Source organism: Octopus bimaculoides, chromosome 2 (assembly GCF_001194135.2).
Source record: "Octopus bimaculoides isolate UCB-OBI-ISO-001 chromosome 2, ASM119413v2, whole genome shotgun sequence".
Lineage (NCBI taxonomy): Eukaryota > Metazoa > Mollusca > Cephalopoda > Octopoda > Octopodidae > Octopus > Octopus bimaculoides.
In genome coordinates, this window is record NC_068982.1 from 45,250,557 (window position 1) to 45,274,129 (window position 23,573).

A 23,573-nucleotide genomic window follows, 5' to 3' on the forward strand; every position below is an offset into this window, starting at 1 on the left:
ATATATATATATATATATATATATATATATACACATATATATAACTCATGGTTGCAGATGCAACCTTGCATTATTATCAGTGCAGCTTCATCAGGGTCCATCCACTTGATCATCCTGGAAGTGAGCTGAGTGAAGTAAATTTTTGTTAGTTAGTGTTCTGCCGGAGGTAGGAGGGTGTTATTTATACTCACAAGACTCTGAAGTAGGAAAATTTAATTATGTCATTCTCTTTTGAATAAGTATGAGCGATATTGAATTGGAAGAGGTTAGCAATCTCAAGACATTGGCATTGTATAGGGCAGGGGTTGGCAAACAAGGGTAAATTACCTCAAATAGGGTAAAAATGAAATTCTTGTGGGTAATGAAGGTTCATTAGACATAAGTCAAATTATATTAAAAAAACTTGTTCCTTGTTACAACAGAAATGTTTCTTCTGGCATGAGGAGGCAGTCAAAAAGTTGTTGCCTTTTGCAACAACCTACCTTTGCAAACAAGGATTTTCCACTCTAATGAACATAAAAACAAAGAGTAATCGACTGGACCCTGGAAGACTGTATCCAAATTGCTCTGGCATCAAAATGCTCCAATTTTGATGTAATTGTAACAGAAATGGAACATCATTTCTCTAAAACCTGAAGTGAAAATGTTTCTAGAAAAGTCTTTTTGTTTCATAATGAGGGCATTATGTCTGGGCATTTGAGAGAATCCATGTGCTCTTAGTGCTTCTTGTTACTGCACATCTGCCACATACAAAGACTACTTTATCTGTTAATCTACCTGTGATTCCACTGCACCTCTTATGTTTCCATAGTTTACACTGGGTGCAGCGAATGGAATTTTTTCCAACTCCTTTCCTACATATTGAGCAGGGCCATTTACGTGATGGAAAGAGAGTTTTATCTTCATTTTTACTAACAACAACTTTGGTCTTAGCATTGACTCTGGGTTTTGTTTCCATACCTGGAATTTTTTCTCCAATTCTGCTAAAGATTTTGCAATAAAAGCAAGGTCATCAGCATATAGCAGTTCCCACGGGCACCCAGTTTTGAATTCCTCTGTCATGGCCTGGAGGACTATAATGAATAAGAGTGGGCTGAGAACTGAGCCCTGGTGAGCCCCTACCTGTATGCTAAATTCATCACTGTATTTATGGCTGACTGTCACCTTACTGACAACACCACTGTACATGGCTTGTACAGCTCTAACAAGCTACTCCTCTACTCCTAACTTCCTTAGAGACCACCATATAACAGAGTGGGAAACTCAGTCGAAAGCTTTCTCCAGGTCGACAAAGGCTAAGTACAATGGATTACTTTTGGCCTAGTACTTTTCCTGCAGCTGTCTCTCTAGGAAGATGGCATCTGTGGTACTCTTCCCAGGTACAAAACCAAACTGCATCTCATCTAGTTTAATTCTATTTCTAATCAATTGAGCTATAACACTCTAAGTAACTTTCATGACTTGGTCTAGCAATTTAATACCTCTGTTTCTATCTAAGGCATCACCTTTACCCTTATACCAGCTAACTACAACACTACTACACCAGTCATTGGGGATGGTGCCTTTCTGAATAACCTGATTAACTGTACATGTGATTGTATTCCACATATAAATAGATTCAATAAACTTTTTTAATTCAAGGAATCTAAGATTTTCCTTTCAAATCAAGGTGGGTAACGTCGGCGTAAATAAATATATTTTGTGGTAATTGGTGAAAAAAGTTCCCTGATCTCCTGTTATAGGGTATGCTGAGTGTGCAAATGACTCAGGGTGGCTACTCTTTGTTTGTATAATCCTCACTATTCCTCTGTCTTCTAGCTTAGACATGGTTTTGTATATTGTTGTTACATGCATGTTTTTAGCCATAGATCTTCTCTTACCCATTAATCCTTCTGCATATTCATTTTAGAACCTGTTATGTTTATTTTAAATGGGGCACACAAAATATTCATTAGTATACTCCCATTATAATACTTACATGTATGGTCTAGCGTGTGTTAGGTGTGGCTCTCTGTAAGTTCTGCCCCTTTTACAACTTTGTAACATTTGATATGTGTATTCATTCCACTTTGGCTTTTGACCTCATTTAGAATGATAATGAACAGTGTGTTCTGTTTGTAGTTTCTGCAAATATCTGGAAGAAATTCTGATGCAGTCATTCATAGTACTCTATAAGTGATTATTTCCCTTGGTGCTCGTAGCAACGACTGTTTTCTCTTTCTGAGTGGGATTCATTCTACGGACTAATTCAGAAGTCTCTTAAGCAGTTAAATAATATATATACCATTTTTATTATGTTTATTTTGTTTTTATACATTTTTTATAGTATCTTTGCTGGAACGTGATTGTTGACTGATAATTCTTGTGTGTACATTTAGACATATGATTGCTATTGGTGAAGCTACTGTACTTAGCAGTATTATCAGTTACGATATACAGAGCAAACATAAGGAAAATATGATAAACATGCTATTAATACCATGTATTCACCATTCAACAGGACACACTGTCTGCAAGTCGTTGGGTTCAGCATATTATCCTCCATTTTCTAATTGATATATAAATTTAGGGTAAACCCCCCCCCCTTTACCCGCTCCCACTTATTACACTTGGTATAACACTAGTGTAACAATAATTGGGTACCCTCCCAGCAGTATATTGGATAGATATTATCCCTTAGTGGGTTGAATCCTCAACCCCTAACTCTCTTGCATTATATATATATGTATATATATATATATATATATATATATATATATATATATATATATATATATATACATATATATATATATATATCTCAATAAGTGTAGGAATAAGCAAGTTAGATCAATATATAAAGTATATTAAATACATGAAATACAAAAAGTGTATATATGTATACATATAAAAAGGATTATCTATCTGCCTGTCTGTCATTTACATAAACACGCTTTATCTATGGTTCTATATATTGAAAAAAAATGTCATTACTGTTATTCATTGTTTTGAAAATCGAACATTATAATGGTAATTGTGATCAGTTGTCTAGGGAATGCCTAGTTAAACAGTTAAGTATGATCTAAATGGCTAGCAGTATGAGCAGTGGACTAGCTATGCTGGAATCCCAGAGCCGTGGCAGTCATTGGGGGAGAGTAAAGGCGATAGGGTTAATCCAGAGGGGGTAGGTTAGGGTTAGGGCGGAGAGTAACGTATAAAGGAGTAGAGAGACGTGGAGATAAAGCATATATTCAGAAGCTCAACTGAACTCATTGTTAGCTTGTAGACATTAATATTGAAAGGATTTTGAATCGTCCTGTATTTTATTTTCATATTGTTTTTATTCCAAATATAGAGTGATGTATGTTGTGTTGTAAGATGAAGTAGAGGTTGACCTTTTTAAGGAGTGCAAACTTTGTTGGAAGATATATGAAGGTTGTGTAAAAAAAAGTTATATATAGGTCTGAAAGAGGGTAGGTGTAAAAAGATGAAGATTAGAAAGTAAAAAAACTGGAGGAGGAGAGAGAGTAGAAAAAAGGTTACATGAGTTTATATATATGTAGGTCTTGTGTCTGCTGGAATCAGAATAGGACAACTGTTGTTCTGATAATGTTTATAGAGGTAAAATCATACCATTTGTAATCTTGTCTCCAGTAAAGAACAATGTCTTTTCCTTAATGGCATATCAATTCCAGACAATTTTTAATTCTTGAAATTATTTTGTTTTCTCATTCAGTGTTGGTCACAATTGCCACCATGTGCTTGTCTACCCTCTCTTGAAATAAAAATAATAATAAGAATAAAAAATATTAAGAATCTATCTTGCATGGTATTTAATTCTTTTATTTGTTCCGATTCATGGTACAGGCCATTTTGAGTTATTTTTCTTAATGCCTCTCTCTCTCTCGTTCTCTCTCTCTCTCTCTCTCTCTTTCTCTCTCTCTCTCTCTCTCTCTCTCACAGAAAGGAAAGAGACTGAGTTAAAGAGTGTTCCAGGCGTTGTAATGGAAAGTTGAGAAGAAATTCAAGTATGTATTCAGGAAAGGGTTGATAGAAAGTGCATTAGGGATGAACTAATGAAGGAACCCTGTAGGATGGGAGCTGTGTGTAACAGGAATGTCTGCAGGTTACTGCATATACGTGCATTCATACAAGAGCATACACAAGCATACAGGCTCATAGAAATAAATATGACCAAGTATGTACAGGATGGTTAGAGTATGAGGTAAGAAAACGAAGGGTAGAAAGTAAGTTGGGGTGGGGGACGAGATTGTCTGGCTATGAAATCTTTAAGAAATTGGGCAACAAAATTGAAAGTTACGTCCCTTGCATTTACAGTTTTGAATTAAACATACAGGCGTTGTTGTGTGATAAGAAGTTTGCTTCTTAACCGCATGGTACCTGGTTCAATCTCACTGCATGACACCTTGGGCAAGTGTCTTCTGCTATAGCTCTTGTCCGACCAAAGCCTTGTGAATGGATTTGGTAGATAGAAACTGAAAGAAGCCCATTGTGTGTGTGTGTTTGTGTAAATATATATATTGTTTTATTCTTTTACTTGTTTCAGTCATTTGACTGCGGCCTGGTTGGAGCACCCCCTTTAGTCAAACAAATCGACCCCAGGACTTATTCTATCGGTCTCGTTTGCCGAACTGTTAAATTATGAGGATGTAAACGCACTAACATTGGTTGCCAAGCGATGGTGGGGAAACAAACACAGACACACAAATACATACATACATATATATACACACACATGATGGGCTTCTTTCAGTTTCCATCGTGTGTGCATATATATATGTGTGTGTGTGTGTGTGTATATATATATATATATATATATATATATATATATACATCATCATCATCATCATCATCATCGTTTAACGTCCGCTTTCCATGCTAGCATGGGTTGGACGATTTGACTGAGGACTGGTGAAACCGGATGGCAACACCAGGCTCCAGTCTGATTTGGCAGAGTTTCTACAGCTGGATGCCCTTCCTAACGCCAACCACTCAGAGAATACATATATATATATATATATATATATAATGTACAACGGGCTTCTTTCAGTTTCCATCTACCAAATCCACTCACAAGGCTTTGGTCAGCCCAAGGCTATAGTAGAAGACACTTGCCCAAGGTGTCATGCAGTGGGATTGAACCTGGAACCATGTGATCTGTTGTCTAGGGACAACATACCCCCACACCTGTAATTGAGGGTATGTATTTGTGTCTCATTGTCTTGACATCATGTAGTTGTTCCAAATGAGTGTCACTGTCATTCGTTTCCAATATTCTGTGAGTCCATGTCTGGCTACGAGGAAATATTACCTTACTTGGAAACAGGTGAAGGTTGGTAACAAGATGGGCATCTGGCTGTAGAAAATCAGCCTCAATAAACTTTGGGCTATGCACGCATGGAAAAGTGGATGTTAAAATGATGATGTTAATGATGTGTGTGTGTGTGTGTGTGTGACTTGAAATTATTTGTAATACAAAAATAGAAGTAAATATAATGTACTAATAAGGTGGCCCAGTTCTTCCTGAGAAAGAAAATTCACTGACCCAACTCTGCCAATCAAGATTAGGTTCTCAATATTAGAGTTTGTTTTTACAATTTTATTTAGGCATGGAAGTCGCTTGCTTACTAACCACATAGTTCCGTGTTCAGTCCCACTGCATATCACCTTGGGCAAGTGTTTTTCTTACTATAGCCTCGGGCTGACCAAAGCTTTGTGAGTGGATTTGGTAGAAGGAAACTGAAAGAAGCCCGTTTTATATATATATATATATATGTGTGTGTGTGTGTATGTTTGTGGCCTGTGTTTGTCCTACCATTGCTTGACAACCGATGTTGGTGTGTTTACGTCCCCGTAACTTAGCGTTTCAGCAAAAGAGAGCAATAGAATAAGTCTTGGGATTGATTTGTTTGACTAAAAGGCAATGCTCCAGCATTGCCACAGTCAAATGACTGAAACAAATAAAAGAACTGATGGTCTTGCATCTTCCTGTTGTTGACAATCAGTTGCCTACCAATTACAGTAACTACCCTTGGTTTTGTTCTGTTCATCTTGCTTTTATTATTCTTGTTGTTTGTGTGGAGAAGTCTGACTTTTTCTTCATGGACAACTGCTGTTATTCTATAGACCCTTGTCTAATCCTGCATTGGGGAGAGATCCTTCTAGTATCATCTGAATATGCTCTACCAACACAGACTAAAGCAAGATTTTTCCAGGTGCAAATCTGTGGTCTCATTAAGAAGATGGATATGTTGCTTCCATAAAAGCATAAAGCATTGGTGATAGAATAGTTAAACCCCACAAAAGCTTTTCTGACTGATTCATGGCTATAACTCTTCAACCATGAAAAAAAAAAAAAAAAAGGCTTTAGAAAAAAGCTGATACTAATTTTGTTCATTTCAAATCTGTAAATTTAATTTACCATTGTTTTTCAGCGTCTCTGTCTGTCTGTGTGTCTCACAGATACAATGTACACATTTGTTATTTATTTCTTTATTTCTGTTTAGCTTCGTCTGTTGCAAAGTGAATTGACTGTTGAAGAAGTAGTAAGAGACAGAAGTTTAAAGGTAAGTTTTATACTGAATTCTTTTTGCAGCTCACACACAGTTTATTGTAACTAAAGATTAAAAAGAATATTTAATGAAATAGTTGTTACGTTGTTGTTTAAAACTTTCCAACTTTGACCATCCTATCATTTTGTTTATGTGCCAGAAACTTAGTATCACATCCACTATGTTTTTCTATGATGATAGAATATGGTTTGGTAGAGGTTTGACTGTTACTTTTTGCAAGTTAAGTGGTTATTACAGAGTCCCTTGTTGGCTTGTAGTCTGAAACACTAAATATTGTCATCGTTATCACCATTTAGTGTCTGTTTTACATGCTGGCATGGGTTGGATGGTGTGACTGGAACTGGTAAGCCAAAGAGCTATACCAAGCTCCAGTCTGATTTTGGCTTGGTTTCTACAGCTGGATGCCCTTCCTAACACCAACCACTCCAAGGGTGTAGTGGGTGCCTTTTATGTATCACCATCACAGGTGCCTTTTACATGTTGCAGTCACGGGTGCCCTTCACATGTCGCCGTCACGGGTGCCTTTTACATGTCGCCATCACAGGTGCCCTTTACATGTTGCCCTTTACGTGTTGCCGTCATGGGTGCCCTTTACATGTCGCCGTCACATGTTCCCTTTACATGTCGCCGTCACGGGTGTCCTTTACAGGTCGCCGTCACGGGTGCCCTTTACGGGTCGCCGTCACAGGTGCCCTTTACATGTCGCCCTCACGAGTGCCCTTTACGTATCGCCGTCATGGATGCCCTTTACGTGTCACTGGGTGTCTTGTAGAAAATAAATTGTCATCTTATTCACTATCACTAATCAAAGTATCTGTTTTACTATACTTTCATATATTGAATGAGTTTGTTGTAAATTGTCTTTTTGCCAATCCCTCTGTGTCCTAAATCTATCTGCTTAATTTGGATTACTGACATACTCTAATCATCTATCATCAACTCCCTTAACATTTTCTACTTTCTGTCTGTCTCACTCTCTCTTTTCACATCACACATGCATTTATGGAATCATTATATGATAAATGTGTGACTCATTACACTGTATCCTGTTTTTAAGTAAGTGTAATTATCTATCATGTTTAGTGTCATGGTAGATGAGACTTCGTGGAAAGCATACCCTTGATTTTAGAAATGTAATTCTAGGAAATAAAATTTTTACACTTATGAAAGCCACATCAACACTTTTGCTCAGTGTCTGGCGAGCACATGCTAAATTCCTGTTATCACAAGACTGGTGAGCAAACAAGTGGAGCACTTGTGTCCATAGTTGAATGAAATCTTCAGACACTTGCCACTTATATAGTGGTTTACTACTAGGCTGTATTGTACTATACTCTTTGTTTTAACTTCCTGCAATTAGGCTTTTTGAACTGTACTATGTTTAATTGTCCTATACATTTTGCTTTAACTGTCCTGCAATTATTCGTGCAGCATACCATAGTGATTATACTGCACCCAATATTGCTGACCATTTACCAGCTGGTTGTTTTCAGTCCTATCCATAGTATCAAGGATACCATATATTTAATGAGGACTTCCGTTTTAATATGAGACCATAACTACAAGCATCCGTTCACACACTTCAGCTATTGGTTACAAATTTTGGGACAAGGCCAGCAATTTTACTGGGAGGGGTTAAGTTAATTACTTTGACCCCTATGGTACTTATTTTATTGACCTGAAAAGGATGAAAGGCAAAGTCAACCTCAGTGAAATTTGAACTCAGAACATAAAGACAGATAAAACGCCACTAAGCATTTTGCCCAGCATGCTAACAATTCTGCCAGCTTGCTACTTTAGACAATCAGATTCATGGCATACTTTCCCTCCATCATCCATTTATTCCCTTGCTCCTTCTTGTTGTTTTTAAAAGTTTTAACTAGGAAGTTAGACCTCTTGGAATTTCTGCCAGATGTGTGTTTAGTCTCTTTGTTAACATTTCGGTGTTTTCAAACCTTTAAGCACCAAACTGGTCCCATACAAGCAGTGATTAATTTGTTTTATAAGAGGCCATCAAGATGCTTGGATCGCACTTTTTCTAAGTATACCTTGACACCTTCATTATCCATCCATTAGGTTTGTAGAATGACATGAATTCAATTTAGCAGTTTTTCCTTTAATGTTTTTTCATGAAAATTAACAGAGGTGGAAGTTTGGCCCCATTAACACAACAAGCTACAACTGCTGTGTAGTGAATCTTGTCTTGTCCAGTAGTTTTACTAGTCACTGATTTCATCTTTTAACATTTACATTTTTATCAGGCAGCATATAAAAAGCCAAAGGACAACATTATTAGCAAATTTATGGAAATCTGATATTTTCTCTTCGTATTCTGCAAGCATTTTCTGAGCTAACTTTGTTTCTGTTGACAAATTTAATCCATTTCATTTCATGAAATGAAGCATCATTGAGCAGTTCCTTTGAAATCTTTCACTTCTGTGTTTGCTGCTAACTTTCTTGCTTCTAAAATGATCATCTTTGTAGTCACAGCATATTCCAAGTTTTAAGTTTTACTAGTGCTGTACAAAGATTATGCTTATTTTTTTCTTTGAATTTTTCAATTTTCATCCTGGCAAATCATCTGCTCAGTTGGTGGAATTCTGAAGTTTCTTTTTCCTTTTTTGTTTCAATATTCTATGGCATATTGCACAACTTTGAGTTTAAATGTGTTATTATATTTATGTCTCCTGTCATATATGAAGGCGATAATTTATGAGGACTGAAAATGGCTAGTGACTGAAAAAAAAAAAAGCCTGGTAGTGAATGAACCATGTTCTAGACTTTTGAGTGTGAAAAATTAACAATAATTCCTATTTACTGTGATGAGAAGTCTACCTATTTCTCAATAAATGGCATTATCACTCCACTGTCAGTAGTAAACAAACAGCACACCATCAATGGTAGTGTATACTTTTACTCTTTTACTTGTTTCAGTCATTTGACTGGCCATGTTGGAGCACCGCCTTTAGTCGAGAAATCGACCCCAGGACTTATTCTTTGTACGCCTAGTACTTATTTTATCGGTCTCTTTTGCCGAACCACTAAGTTACGGGGACGTAAACACACCAGCATCGGTTGTCCAGCGATGTTGTGGGTACAAACATATACACATATATATACATATATACGACGGGCTTCTTTCAGTTTCCGTCTACTAAATCCACTCACAAGGCTTCGGTCAGCCCGAGGCTATAGTAGAAGACACTTGCCCAAGGTGCCACGCAGTGTGACTGAACCCTGAGCCATGTGATTCGTAAGCAAGCTACTTACCACACAGCCACTCCTACGCCTATCTGTAGCAAAGTTTTAAAAAACTATTTTATATTAGGCATAGCTGTGTGGTAAGAAGCTTGCTTCCCAGCCACGCAGTTCCAGGTTAAGTGCTATTGCATGGCATCTTGGGTAAGACATCTAATATAGCCTTGGGCTAAGCAAAGCCTTGAGTGGATTTGGCAGACGGAAACTGAAAGAAGCCTGTTGTATATATGTGCGTGTGTGTGTTTGTCCTTCACCACTGCTTCACAACTGGTGTTGGTGTATTTACATTCCCCATAACTCACCGGTTTGGCAAAAGAGTATCAGGGTCGATCCTTTAAAGTGGCGCCCCAGCATTGTCACAGTCTAATGACTGAAACAACTAGAAAAAAATATATATTCACTAAATTGTATTTATATTAGCAATATTAGTTAAATGAAATATTTCATTATCAATGAAATTTACTGTTGCTAAGTAATGTAACAAGCCTTTGCAAGGGGCTAATTTCAGTTTATCCTAAGCAAATGCTGTAACAGCTTCTCAACTAGCACTAGAGAAGAGGCACCATAATTTTCAAGGTTATAATTTTTACGGCTTCCATGCCACAGAACAACGTTAATTTAAACTTCGGAGTTGTCTCCCCTGCCTACATCGTGATCAATCATTCACATTGATCTTTTTTCCCTTTATATTTTGAAATAGTCTGCTTTATTACACTAAGCACAGAAGAAAGCTTGAATGAAAATAATCTAAATGTGGATTAAGCTGAGGCAACGACTAGGTAATATATAACAAAATGGATGCTAACATACTAAATGTAGTGAATCAAAAAAGTTTAATTAAGTAAAATACATTTTCAGTCCCACTATTTGATACCTTGGGGAAGTGTCTTGTATTATAGCCCTGAGCTGACCACATTGTTTTGAATTATTCATGTTTTGAGATTTCAATGGTGTGATTGAGTAATTTTGCAATGACATTGTAGGATAGGTTTGAGAAGCTGGATACGACCAGTTTGACCATAAAACAAATAGATTATTTGGGCCAGATAAGACTGGTTTAAATGCTAAAGGGTTAATCATATCTCTTTTTTTTTGTTTTGAAATATTTTACTTTTTTGTTTTTTTAAAATATTTTATTTATTTGCTTTTTTTCTTCATATATTGCAGGTTTTTTATGAAAGATGTCGAATTGCTTACAAACCACCAAAGCATCTCTCATGATAGTTCCTGTTGTTCTTTATATTATAATTAGAATTAGGTTCTGTGTATGATTACATTGGTGTACATTTTGAGAACTTTTTTTCATGAAAGTGTATCCACCTAGTAAAATTTAATACGCTTTTTTCAATTTTTTTTTGGGGGGTTTTGTTCTTATTATTAGATTGTTTTAAAAATAAAAGTAATTATAAAAATATTTTTTCAACAGAAAAAAAAAACAATAAAAATTTAATTTTTTTACAGACATATCTTTGATTTTCATACATATTCTACATGTGGGTCATCTTGATTCAAACATTATACATGTATAATTTACCTTCATACTAACGTTACACTGGCTTTGATATTGTTCTTCTGTTAACATAATGTCTTTGTTGAAAATGTTTACCTTGTTCTTCACTATGTATATTTGACACAGTTTTCTGGAAAAAAAAAAAAAAACCCAAGAGAATGTGAAAGGTGATATTTTATTCTTATGCTACATCTGAGCTACTAAAAGCTGTTTATCCTGCTGCTGTTTGTTACCTATTGCTTTTACATTTACCATATTGATATGACCCTTTAGCATTCAGATTATTCTGTCAAATGCTTGTATATCCACATTATTTTAAATCACTCATGTATTATCCTGTAGCTTTCGGATTTCAATGATGTGACTGTTTATGTTTAGAAAGACAATGTTGGGTAGGTGTGAGAGGCTGGATCTGGCCAGTTTGAACCTAAAACGGAAGAATATTTGGCCAGATATGGCTGGTTTAAATACTAAAGGGTTAAACAACAGATTTAAATGTTTACCAAGTTTATAATGGAACTGAGAATAATGTTCTTAAATATCATCTTTCATCAGTTCTCTAATTTGTGGTCCAAAAACAATATCTGTTTTTAATTTTGCTTAAATTACAGCTGGAAATTAATGGCAAAGATATTTGAAAGTTCATCCAAAGAACTTTTACAAAATACCTCCATTTGTAATTTTATGCTTAATTATGTTTGTATAAATTTTCTTGGATTTACTAGAACTCAAATGACACATAAAATACCTCAATTCTTGGTGGCCAGTATTTTATATACGAAGTAATATGTTCTAGCACTGCTATGCTACATTCATTAAAAACATGGAATTTTGTACAACTAATTTGCACTCCAAATATGTTTCAGTTTGAATGAAAATAAAACCAACAAACTGTGTTCATCTAATTCTCAGCTGGAGTTCTGTACTATTATTTGTTAAAGTCAACTGTACAAACTTGACCTATAGGTTTAAAAGTTAGGTAAGGTCCATTCTATTAAACTTTGCTTTTATTGATTCTCAAAAGAATCTATAAAATAGTCGCTTTAATAATCTGTAAAGGATTCCAATTTGCTCAATTTGGCCTTCAGTATATTTACAGTAAATAAATTCTCTTTGTTAACCCTTTTATTACCATATTTCTGCTGAAATACACTGCCATTGCTTCAATTAATTCTTAAGATAATGAAGAATTTCATAACACTGCCATTGCTTCAATTAATTCTTAAGATAATGAAGAATTTCATAACACTGCCATTGCTTCAATTAATTCTTGGAATAATGAAGAATTTAGCAAAATAAATTTGTTTTTAATAAGCTGGTGTCTAGAATGTAAATTTAAAAAAATTTGATGGAAGGCTTTAATTTAGATCCCTTTAAAGTGAGAAGTTTCTGCCATAGAACTAAGGGACAGTCTTAGATTGGTTGGTTTTAAAAAGGTTAAAGAATTCTATAAAATCTTTCTGTATATTAACAGGTAAACTCTTTTAGGTATTTTGCCTTTTAAACTTTATTGTCTAAATAATAATAATACTTTTAGAAGAAATGTTTAAAAAACTAAAATAAGCTATTACGCAAATGACATTCATATAGCAAATAATGGATCTATTATGATAATTTAAAGCCTAAAAGTATACAAAATTTGATTTATGGATACAATCTATGAAATCAGTATGCCATGACTGTCAAAGAGACATTTTATTCAATATTGAATCAATTTTTTTTTATATAATTAAAAATCATTCAACATAAATTTGATTTTCAGAATCATTTTTTTTATTCTTTACACTTATCTTTTTTCTTATTAATACAATTAAATTTTATGTTCAACTACTTCTCTATAATGTTATTTTTATTCTTGAAATTAGTGTATTCTACATCCTTCAATATTAATTTGGAATTTACTCAATGTTACCAAAGATTTACATTACTAGTTTCGGTTATGCTTTTGTAGTGGATTGCAAGGAAGCAACACTGTTAGAGAGGCCATTATTTATACTCCAGCGAATACTGTCGAAGACTAGGTAAATATGTATTCACACATGCGCATGCACAAGTGCACACAAAAACGCAGACACACAAACATGATAGGCCTCTCAGTTTCCTCTTACCAAATCCACTTTCAGGGCTGTAGAAAACACTTGACGAAGGTGCCGACCAGTGGAACTGAGAGGAAAACCATGTGCTTGGGAAGCAAACTTTTTAACTACGCAACCATGTCTATGCCTATACACAGTCATGACTATGCATTTAATTTTAGTTCATCTCTGATTGAGAAGACACATGATCGAAAGTGTTGCATTTATTTTGCATGAAAGACTGCGATTTGACTATTATCTCTTGCAGGTATGGGCAACCTTTGTCGAGATGTGGGCAGCAAATGATATGTTTCATCATTAGGCAGGCCACACTACTAAATAAAACAACAATCAAAATTGAAGTTAATTGGGTTCTACTTTGGTGTGTGATCTACAAGGGAGATTACTTTAGGTTACTTTTTAAATTATTTTGTACATACTTAGCATTGTAAAAGTATTTTTTCAAGATTCTTACTATTTTAATAATAAGAAAACCCTATAATAATTAAAATAAGTGTGTAGATCACCCACCAAAGTAAATTTGCTCACATAGATCACATGGAAAGTAGCACTAACACAAAGTAAACTAAAAAGTAACTTAAAGTAATCTCCCTTTAAAGTGTAGATTACATGCCAAAGTGGCACCTTTCCATTTTTTAAGAAATGATGTGAATTCTGCCAGATTGAGCAAGCCTATCATTAAATGCATTCCAGCCATGATCATCTCGTCTAGTTTTTGTACATGGCATATCTAGGACTAGATTATTCAATGTATGCTTCCTCTTTAGAGACAGCATCTTTTATCTTTTACTTGTTTCATTCATTGGACTGTGGCCAAGCTGGGGTACCACCTTGAAGGATTTAGTCGAACAAATCAGCTCCAGTATACATTTCTGAAAGCTTCATACTTATTATATTGGGTTTTTTCGACCAAACAACTAAGTTACTGGGATGTAAACAAACCATCACCACTTGTCAAGTGGTGGTGGTGAGGGACACAAAGAAAAAAAATGCACGCATACACATTGGCGCAGGTGTGGCTGTGTAGTAAGAAACTTGCTTCCCAACCACGTGGTTCTGTGTTCAGTCCACTGCATGGCACCTTGGGCAAGTGTTTTCTACTATAGCCTCATGGCGACCAAAGCTTTGTGAGTGGATTTGGTAGACGGAAACTGAAAGAAGCCCATCATACATATACATCTATGTGTTTGTCCTCCAACACCATCGCTTAACAACCAATGTTGGTGTGTTTACGTCCTTGTAACTTAGTTGTTTGGTAAAGGAGCCGATAGAATAAGTACAAGGCCTACAAAGAATTAAGTCCTGGGGTAGGTTTCTTCGACTAGAACCCTTTAAGGCAGTGCTTCTACATGGCTGCAGTCAAATGATAGAAACAAATAAAAGAATATATATATATATATACTAGGCTTACTACTCAGCGCTGCTTGGTAAGGTATTCATGGAATTGTTTGCCAGTTTGTGGAATGGGAATTCATGGTACTTATGCATATATATCTAACTTATCAGCAGAAAGAATGGGTCCATTTCCTTCCATTGCTCCCTCTGTCCTTTCTTTCCACACCCTGTTGTTTAAGAGTCGTGCAGGTCTCATCTCAGGCGTGGAGACGTGCATTCCTATCTTCCTCACTCTCTCCTTGCCTTCTTCTTTGTTGCATGACTCTGTTATCCCGCAGTCGTTCTCCTTGTCTCCGTGCTCTTGCTTCTTCCCAACGCCTTTTGGCATCATCTGTTGACTACGATGATCCCCATCTCTTTCCACGTAGCATAATTGATCAGTGCTTATTTTTGTATGAAATGTTGTATTAAGAAAATTAAATCACAACAACAAAGAGATTTCAAATGTCAAATGAATGAAAGAGAATAAAATCTGAAATGATGAAACTATAAGTAACCTCCGTAAAAAAGATATTTTTCTACGTCAGTGTGAGTGTACGCCAAAATGTCGACGTTTTTGTTTTTTCTTAGAGAGTTACAACATGTAAACATTCGTACCGGAAGTTGACTCATTTGATGTCAGAATAGAATTTACAGAAAAATAAGCGCTTAAATCTAATGAAAATTCAATATGCTAAATACAACTAAATTGAAAACCTTTTCTCCCTGGCCATATCGGTAATTCTGAAAACTCTTGTGTGCGATTTTACATGAGTGGAAGCTCTTTTTAACAATTTTTATCTAGAAAATCACGTTACTTTTGTTTTAAAGTGAAAGATGTATGAACGTATATATGAAATGGACGAGAGAGAGAGTGCCACTAATACATGAGAACACACACATGCACACGTTCATACAAAAAGATGTACGCATATGTATTGATGCGTGTACGTATACATGACAACACACCCATTCACTCTCTCTCTTTCACACACGCCCATTTCGTATACATCTTTCACTTTCTCCTCTCACTTTAAAACAAAAGTAAATAAATAAAAAATTTTACGGATATTAACAAACTCCGGATGATGAAATCACATACAGTTAAAACTATTTCTAAGTGATTAAAATATTGTGTACGTCAAAAACTCGACGTTTTTTTTTTCTTAGAGAGTGCGAAGACTGTGTGTATATGTCACAGATAACGGATGTGTGTTTGTGTTGATTGACACGCCAAAACATTCATTATATGTGTGAATTCTGTATATGTGTATGTGTTGACATCACGTAAGCCATGTTTTTTTTTCACCAAGAAATAAACAAACAAAAATTGTTTAATCGTTTAGAGGTCCAAATGTCACAAAAATGTGTACTGTACTGCCGAAGGTAAGTATGAAAATAAATATGTAAAAAAACTGAAGGTAAAATATACACTTTCTAAGATATTTCAGCTACACACAAACATCCTTAGAGATTTGGCGTTATTGAGATATCCACGACGAGTTTTCTCAGTTTCCCTTTACCCAAATCACACACAAGGCAGTTAGCTCGGGATTATAGTGGAAGACACTTGCTCAAGGTACCATACAATGCGACTAAACCTGAAACCAATGGTTGCAAAGTGAGCTTAAACGCACAACTGTCAGCCGCTCCTGTAGGGAATGATTTGAAGGATATTTAGCTGCTATTTCGAGCAGGTAGAACGATCACGTTGAACAGTCGTGGGCAAACTGCAGCCTGGAGGACTTTCTGAATGGCACGACTAACGAAAAATAACCTTCAATTTTTTTTTAGTAACATGGCACGCCTGAGAGTGATCCATGTCTTATGCAACCCGCTTCTCGAAGAAGATTCCTCATACTTGAAATAGTAAACAACCCAATTTAGTTTTAACATAGTCTGCCAATTCTTAATGCTTGGTGTAAGAATAACTTAAGAAACAAGTCAGTTCGAAGTAGGTTTTTAATCCACTGAAGGTTCTGATTTCGACTGACAGAAATATTAATATTAGAGCAAGCAGTTTTGCATAGTAGTTACAGCTGCAGCCGCTAAAAAAAATTTTGCAGAGACTCAAGCATTTCTATTGCTACCACTCAAGTATATGGGGCTGGTGGTATCCACTAATCTTTTTTCCCCTAAAAAGTTATTGACATCGTCTCTAAATTGTGTTTTTTTTACTACTCTAGACACTAGGAATGACACTTTGAGGCGTTAGTTAGACGTTTATATGAATGCCAGTGAAAGGATGAAGTACAAAATCGACCTCGGCGGAATTTGAATCAACGTAAGGAATCAGAAGAAATTATGCTAAGTATTTTGACCGACACTTTAACGATTCTGCCTGCTTACCGCCTTAAATAATCAATTAAACAACAATAATAATAATCCTTTCTACTATAGGCACAAGGCCTGAAATTTGGTGAGAGGGGACTAGTCGATTACATCGATCTCAGTGTTTTACTGGTATTTAATTTATCGGCTGCGAAAGGATGAAAAGCAAAGACGATCTCAGAGGAACTTGAACTCAGAATGTAAAGATGGACGAAATGTCGCTAAGCATTTTGCTCGGCGTACTAACGATTCTTATTTCTTTACTGCCCACAAGGGGCTACACAGAGAGGGGACAGACAAACGGATTAAGTCGATTATATCGACCACAGTGCGTAACTGGTACTTATTTAATCGACCCCGAAAGGATGAAAGGAAAAGTCGACCTCAGCAGAATTTGAACTCAGAACGTAAAGACAGACGAAATACCTCTAAGCATTTCGCCCGGCGTACTAACGTTTCTGCCAGCTCGCCGCCTTAATTATTGCTAACAACAACAACAACAACAACAACAGTAATAATAATCCTTTCTACTATAGGTACAAGGCCTGAAATTTTGGGAGAGGGGCTTAGTCAATTACACCGTCCCTAGTATTTAACAGGTACTTAATTTATTGACCCCGAAAGGATGAAAGGCAAAGTCGACCCCGGCAGGATTTGAACTCAGAATGTAAAGACGGACGAAATGCCACTAAGCATTTTCCCCTGGTCTGCTAACGATTCTTATTTCTTCATTGCCCACAAGGGGCTAAACATAGAGGGGACAAACAAGGACAGACAAAGGGATTAAGCCGATTACATTGACTCCAGTGCGTAACTGGTACTTAATTTATCAACCTCGAAAGGATGAAAAGCAAAGTCGACCTCGGCGGAATTTGAACTCAGAACGTAGCGGCTGACGAAATACCACTAACCATGTCGCCTAGCGTGCTAACGTTTCTGCCAGCTCGCCGCTGGTCTGCTGACGATTCTGCCAGCGCGCAGCCTTTGGTTTTGTCTCTAAAGTCTAAATGATTATGATAGTATAAAAGTAGAGTTAGTGCATTGACAGAATCATTAGTGAAACTGGCCAAATAATGTTTTGTAGTATTTATTTCAACTTTCCACATTACGCGTTCAAATCCTGGCGAGATTAACTTCTTTTTTTTTATCGCTCCGAGGTCGATAAAATAAAGTACCGATCAAGTATTTAGGCTAATGTAATCAATTAAGCCCATCTTCTAAAAATTGCTGGCCTTGAGCTTATATTAGGTCCAAATTTTGTCACAAGGCCAGCAAGTTTAGGGGAGACGGTTAAGCCGATTATATCGATCTCAGTGCTCAATTAGTACTTATTTTATCGACCCCGAAAGATTGAAAGGCAAAATCAACCTCGGCGGAATTTGAACTCAGAACGTAAAGACGGACGAAATGCCGCTAAGCATGTTGCCCGGCATGCTAACAATTCTGTGAAGCTCGCCGCCTTTGGCCTTGAGCTTATAATAGTATAAAATTATGACATTCTTCCCCACTCCTTTCCATCAACAAAACCACGTCATTTAATTGTCAATATAACTGTTGGTTGGTTGGTTTCTCCAATCCTGCTTTGCATCGTATAGAAAGAGGGGTGGGTAGAGTAACAGAGAGATGCAGAGATAGCTAACACGAGAGGTGCAGGATGAGTGCATATATGAGGAGTGCTGAAAAGTTTCTGGCCTTGGGCAAAAGAAAATACCGGAAGAGCAGATATTATGATTTTATGCAACACATTTCCCTTTCAGATTCATACACTTATTGCAGTGGTCCTTCAGTTTTTTCTAAGCCCTCTAACAGAACTCGGAAGATTGGACCTCCAACCCGGCTTTTCGCGAGACCCTTAAAGCCAGAGACTTTCCAGCACACCCACGTACTTGTAGGCTTGGTGGCAGGCAATAAGTAACTGAACACTGCACACACACACACACACACACACACACACACACACACACAGATAGACAGACACACACAGAATCAGAGATAGCGGAAGAGAGTGAATAAACTAATATTTTTTCTTTTGAAAACTAGCATTCATCATTTTGTATAAGCACCAAGAAATTTGATAAAAGTGAAATTATAATTATACTATGTTTGCCATATTTCTTGATACTACTTATGGTGGCAAAAGCATACTTCCAAATTCCCCGTCGCATGACAGGGAACACTAGATTGTATTATATTATTTGTTTTTCCACACGTCCCTTAACCCCTTGGGAGTCGTTGGGGCGCTGCAGCTATGCAGCGTATCTAGGGCGAGAAAGCCTGGCAGAGCCCATTCATCTTCAGGCTAAACTCATTTCTACAGCTGAGTGGACTGGAGTAACGTGAAATGAAGTGTTTTGCTCAAGAACACAACGGATCACCCGGTCCAGGAATCGAAACGACAATCTTACGATTGTGAGTCCAACATCCTAACCACAAAGCCACGCGCTTCCACGCTATGTTATTAGAAGTGGGTAAATTTGTACAATATCTCAAAATATTTTTTTCATAACTGTAACACAGTTAGTCTTCTAAATGTGAACTGAATGACACTGCACAAATTCCAAAGAAAGTTCGTTAGTTAGATTGGGTTGCTGTGTGGGTGCTTCATTAGGAATCTGTATTGTGAAGTTGAGGTAACTTTCAGGAATCTCGATACGTTTAGTTGGAGCACTCTTATCGTGCTTTATCTCATCCTTAGTCTCACCAAGAAATAGCGAACATATGTCCGTAATTGCCGCTGTTTCTATTCAATGATTGTGATGAAACGAATTCGAGTATATTGAGAATGTGATTCCTTTAGTTCAATTAAGACCAAAAGAGTCTTTCTTATAGCTGCACCTCTTCAACAACTTTTTGGGTAATGAAAGTCAAGTTGACATAGTCATTCCAGTAGCCGTATTTTGGGGAATGGTGAAATGATGTTTATGAAATATTGTGTTTGTGGATGTTCGTAAAATATTGCACTGAATGTTAACAGAATAAATCCATATGCAGGAATCGGCAGACTTCCGGCTTGAAGGGTAAATGTCAGTGTTTTCTAAATGATACTAGCATTGCTCTCACACTGGTTATTTTCAGTTAGGTGCATGGAATTGAGCGGTTAATTGGGAGCACTTTTTCATGTATGAAAGACTGCAGTACAGAATCCCTGAAATGCATAAATACAACGTTCTGTATGAAATTCGTATTATGCTTTTAACATTTGATAAATTGACATTCAGAAACGTGTTTAGTGTCATTTATCAAGTACACAGGATCTTTTACTCAAAATGCAACAGGTTTGTAATAACAGAATGTTAGAGAGATGTGTAAAGTTCTTAGATGTTACTCCGTGGAGTAATACTGCTAAAGTCAAGTAATAGGCTCTTATTAAGAAATTCCTGGACGATCTAAGATTCCGCAACAGAACAGCTGAGCTTCTGATTGCCAGTGTGTTATTTTCTTATGCAGGCTTAGCGTGAATTCGATCCTAGATAGCCAAATTTAAATTAACAGTTCAACAGAACTTTTCTCACGGTAAAACAATAGTTATTCTGTAACAACAGTTTACTTTTTCCAGATACCTTAGCTAAGCAGAATTATGTCTTCGCCACTTGACCATTCTAACCTCTTATAAGCCACCAAAAGCTAGAATTAAGATAACAAGTACCACTAACGAAATCTATTGTTCTCAACGAGATGTCTATCCTTCTGGATAGTTATAAAAACAAGAACCCCCAAGCAAAAGTTAGTGAGTTAGTGAGAACCCGAGTTAGAGAGGGCGACCATCAGTTAGTGAACGGACCACTAGAATCACGGTCACGAGCAGGCAACCACTAAAGACAAACGGCCAGAGGGAAAAAAAAGTTACAATCAGCGACTATGCGAGACAACTTCTCTCGACTCTCTCACTATCACTAGTTCAGCTCACTTTCTTCTTACAACATCACTTCATCTCTATCTGTAATTCCTACTACACAATGACGAGAATACAAACACAAACTATACAAGGAAAATCTACGACATCCATCTTTACTTCGCATGCTTTACGATTTTATCACCTGCCCGTCGAGGCAAGGTATTTTTACAATGAAACAGTAAAATAAATATTTTCTTTACAACTTCAATCACTGTTCTTTCATCTTTACATAATGGCAATCAATGAAGAACCAATCATGACAAACTGATTACGACTCCGACGTTCGATACTATTGTTTACAAATTAATTCCAACCGTTGCAAAAAAAATTAATCCTCTCCCGTTACAAATTGGTGACCCCGCTAATAACAAACCGTTACGCTTTTATCATTTACGTTTTATATCAAACTTAAGCTATGGATTTTTGACAGAAAAATGGTGCGACTTTTTGACAGCTTTAACTACTGCATAGGGATCTTTCTCTACTGTGAAATGATTTTTCTTGAAACAAGGTAGGCTTACTGTTTTGGTCAAGTGTAGCTTTGACGGCATAGGCCCAAGAGCCGGGCATGCAGATGGTGCAAGCTCACCTCCTTAAATTTTTTGGGGGGTGCAAAATCAAAATTTGCACCTCTACTTATTTTTCTCAGGTTTTGAAAACAGGGCGTGAAAGGTGATCTGTAAAACGTAGCATGAAGTTAGGCTTCTTCTCAAAGATCAAAGAACAAAAATAAATAGCAAAAACAATAAGACCTTGTTTGTAAAAAAAAATGGATCTGTGTTTGCACTCACTAAGCAAATTTCGTTCCCGAACCAGTGACTTGCCCGTAGTCCCAGAAGCATCTGTTTCGGTGGTGAACAGTTATAAGCGTTAAACAGCAATGAGAAGTGAATAAATTCATAATACTATTCTTTACAAGTGGGCACGGAGACTTCTTTTGTTAGAGTTAAACGTGAGAGGTTAAGGTGTAATTCATTTGATAACTTAGAATGCATGTAGACTCCGCTGAAAATTTAATGCTTACTATTATTCAATTCAGTTCTTACAAGAAACTTTAAATATTTAGATAAATTATTATGCTCCTTTAGAATTACCATATATGGTGGTGTACCTTCCAACCCATTTTCTTACCGTATATGGTGTTTTAATTTAAATAGGCCCGCCTTCCAACCTACTTTATTACCAATATACGCTGATGTAATTTAGATAGGCTTTCTAACCCGTATTATCAATATAAATGTTGATATAATTTACATGCCTTCCAACGCATTTTATTATTATGGTAATATAATATGGCGGCGAGCTGGCAGAATTGTTAGCGGGCATTTCGTCCGTCTACGCGTTCTGAGTTCAAAATCCGCCGAGGTTGACTTTGTCTTTCATCTTTTCGGAGTCGATAAAATAAGTACGAGTTGAGCTCCGGAGTCGATGTAATCACTTAGCCACTTCCCTGAAACTGCTGACCTCTTGTCAAAAGTTGAAACCACTATTATGGTGATATAATTTAAATATGTCTAAGAACCTTCCAGCCCGTTTTATTACCATGAGTTATGTGATCTAAACACGTATTGCGGATCTTTTCTGTCTGACTTTCACTTTTCAATTCCTTTAATTTTGCTCCAATTGATTTCAAATTTGGAGAATTGGTGTAGTTTTGTATGCTAATTATGGAAATGAAATTCATTTTTGCTATAAATTAATAAATAAAAAGTTATGTGCTCTGAATAGGGGAAGAAAGAAGCTAAAGCTGTTAAAATACCCAATTATTGCTTGTCACTTTGTTTTTGCATTTCTAAGGACTCTTGTTGCATGCGCAACAGGTTAATGAGATATGCATTAATTTTCATTTCATCCTCTTAGCCAAATAATGTTATAAAGTAACACGAATTATATTGTACTCAAAATATAACTTTATAAACGAACGAACTAAATATTGCAACAATTTGAAACTGAAGTGCGAAGTGGGGAATTGTAACTTCAATTTGCCCAGGATGCAAAATGAACTGTCTGAACCAAAGTAGGGGTGGCAACGCGAAAAGTGTCAATCCACAACAATGAACCGATGTATACTTACGTTACTTGGTAGAGTCCATAATATGTTGTTGTTTTTTTCCGGACGAATCGATGTAATCCTACTATTGAGGGCGTGAAAAACATCGCATGATCGAATCGTGCTCACGAATATATATATATTCGTGTAAAATTTCTAACTTCCGGTCAGCCATAGCTATGATTGACCGTTGACCGAACACTATTCAAATTTTTTTTCTCCGTGTTTTTCTCCTTGTCTCCGTATTCTTTCTGTTGAAGAGCGTAGCTCGAAACGTTAAAGACTTTCCGTATTCCCGAGCGTCATACTAATACATTTTTTTGTTGTTTACACCACCTGTCCTCGTCTGTTGTTGTTTTTTCGTACATTCTCCCATATATATATATATATAAAGGGAGAATTCACAAAAAAAAAGCCCACAAAAAACAACAGACGAAGACAGGTGGTGTAGAAAACAAATAGATGTATTAGTATAACGCTCGGGAAT

General features: G+C 36.4%; 1 protein-coding gene across 1 annotated transcript in view; it reads left to right on the top strand.

The window, feature by feature from the left end:
* Positions 1-11,292, top strand: part of LOC106879438 (protein MIX23) — a 26,247-nt gene extending 14,955 nt beyond the window's left edge. The window contains exons 4-5 of the mRNA XM_014928996.2: positions 6,507-6,566; positions 10,998-11,292. Of these exons, the coding sequence (XP_014784482.1) occupies positions 6,507-6,566; positions 10,998-11,051 (114 nt within the window). The 3' untranslated portion in view covers positions 11,052-11,292. The remainder of the gene's footprint in view (positions 1-6,506; positions 6,567-10,997) is intronic.
* Positions 11,293-23,573: the final 12,281 nt, after the last annotated feature.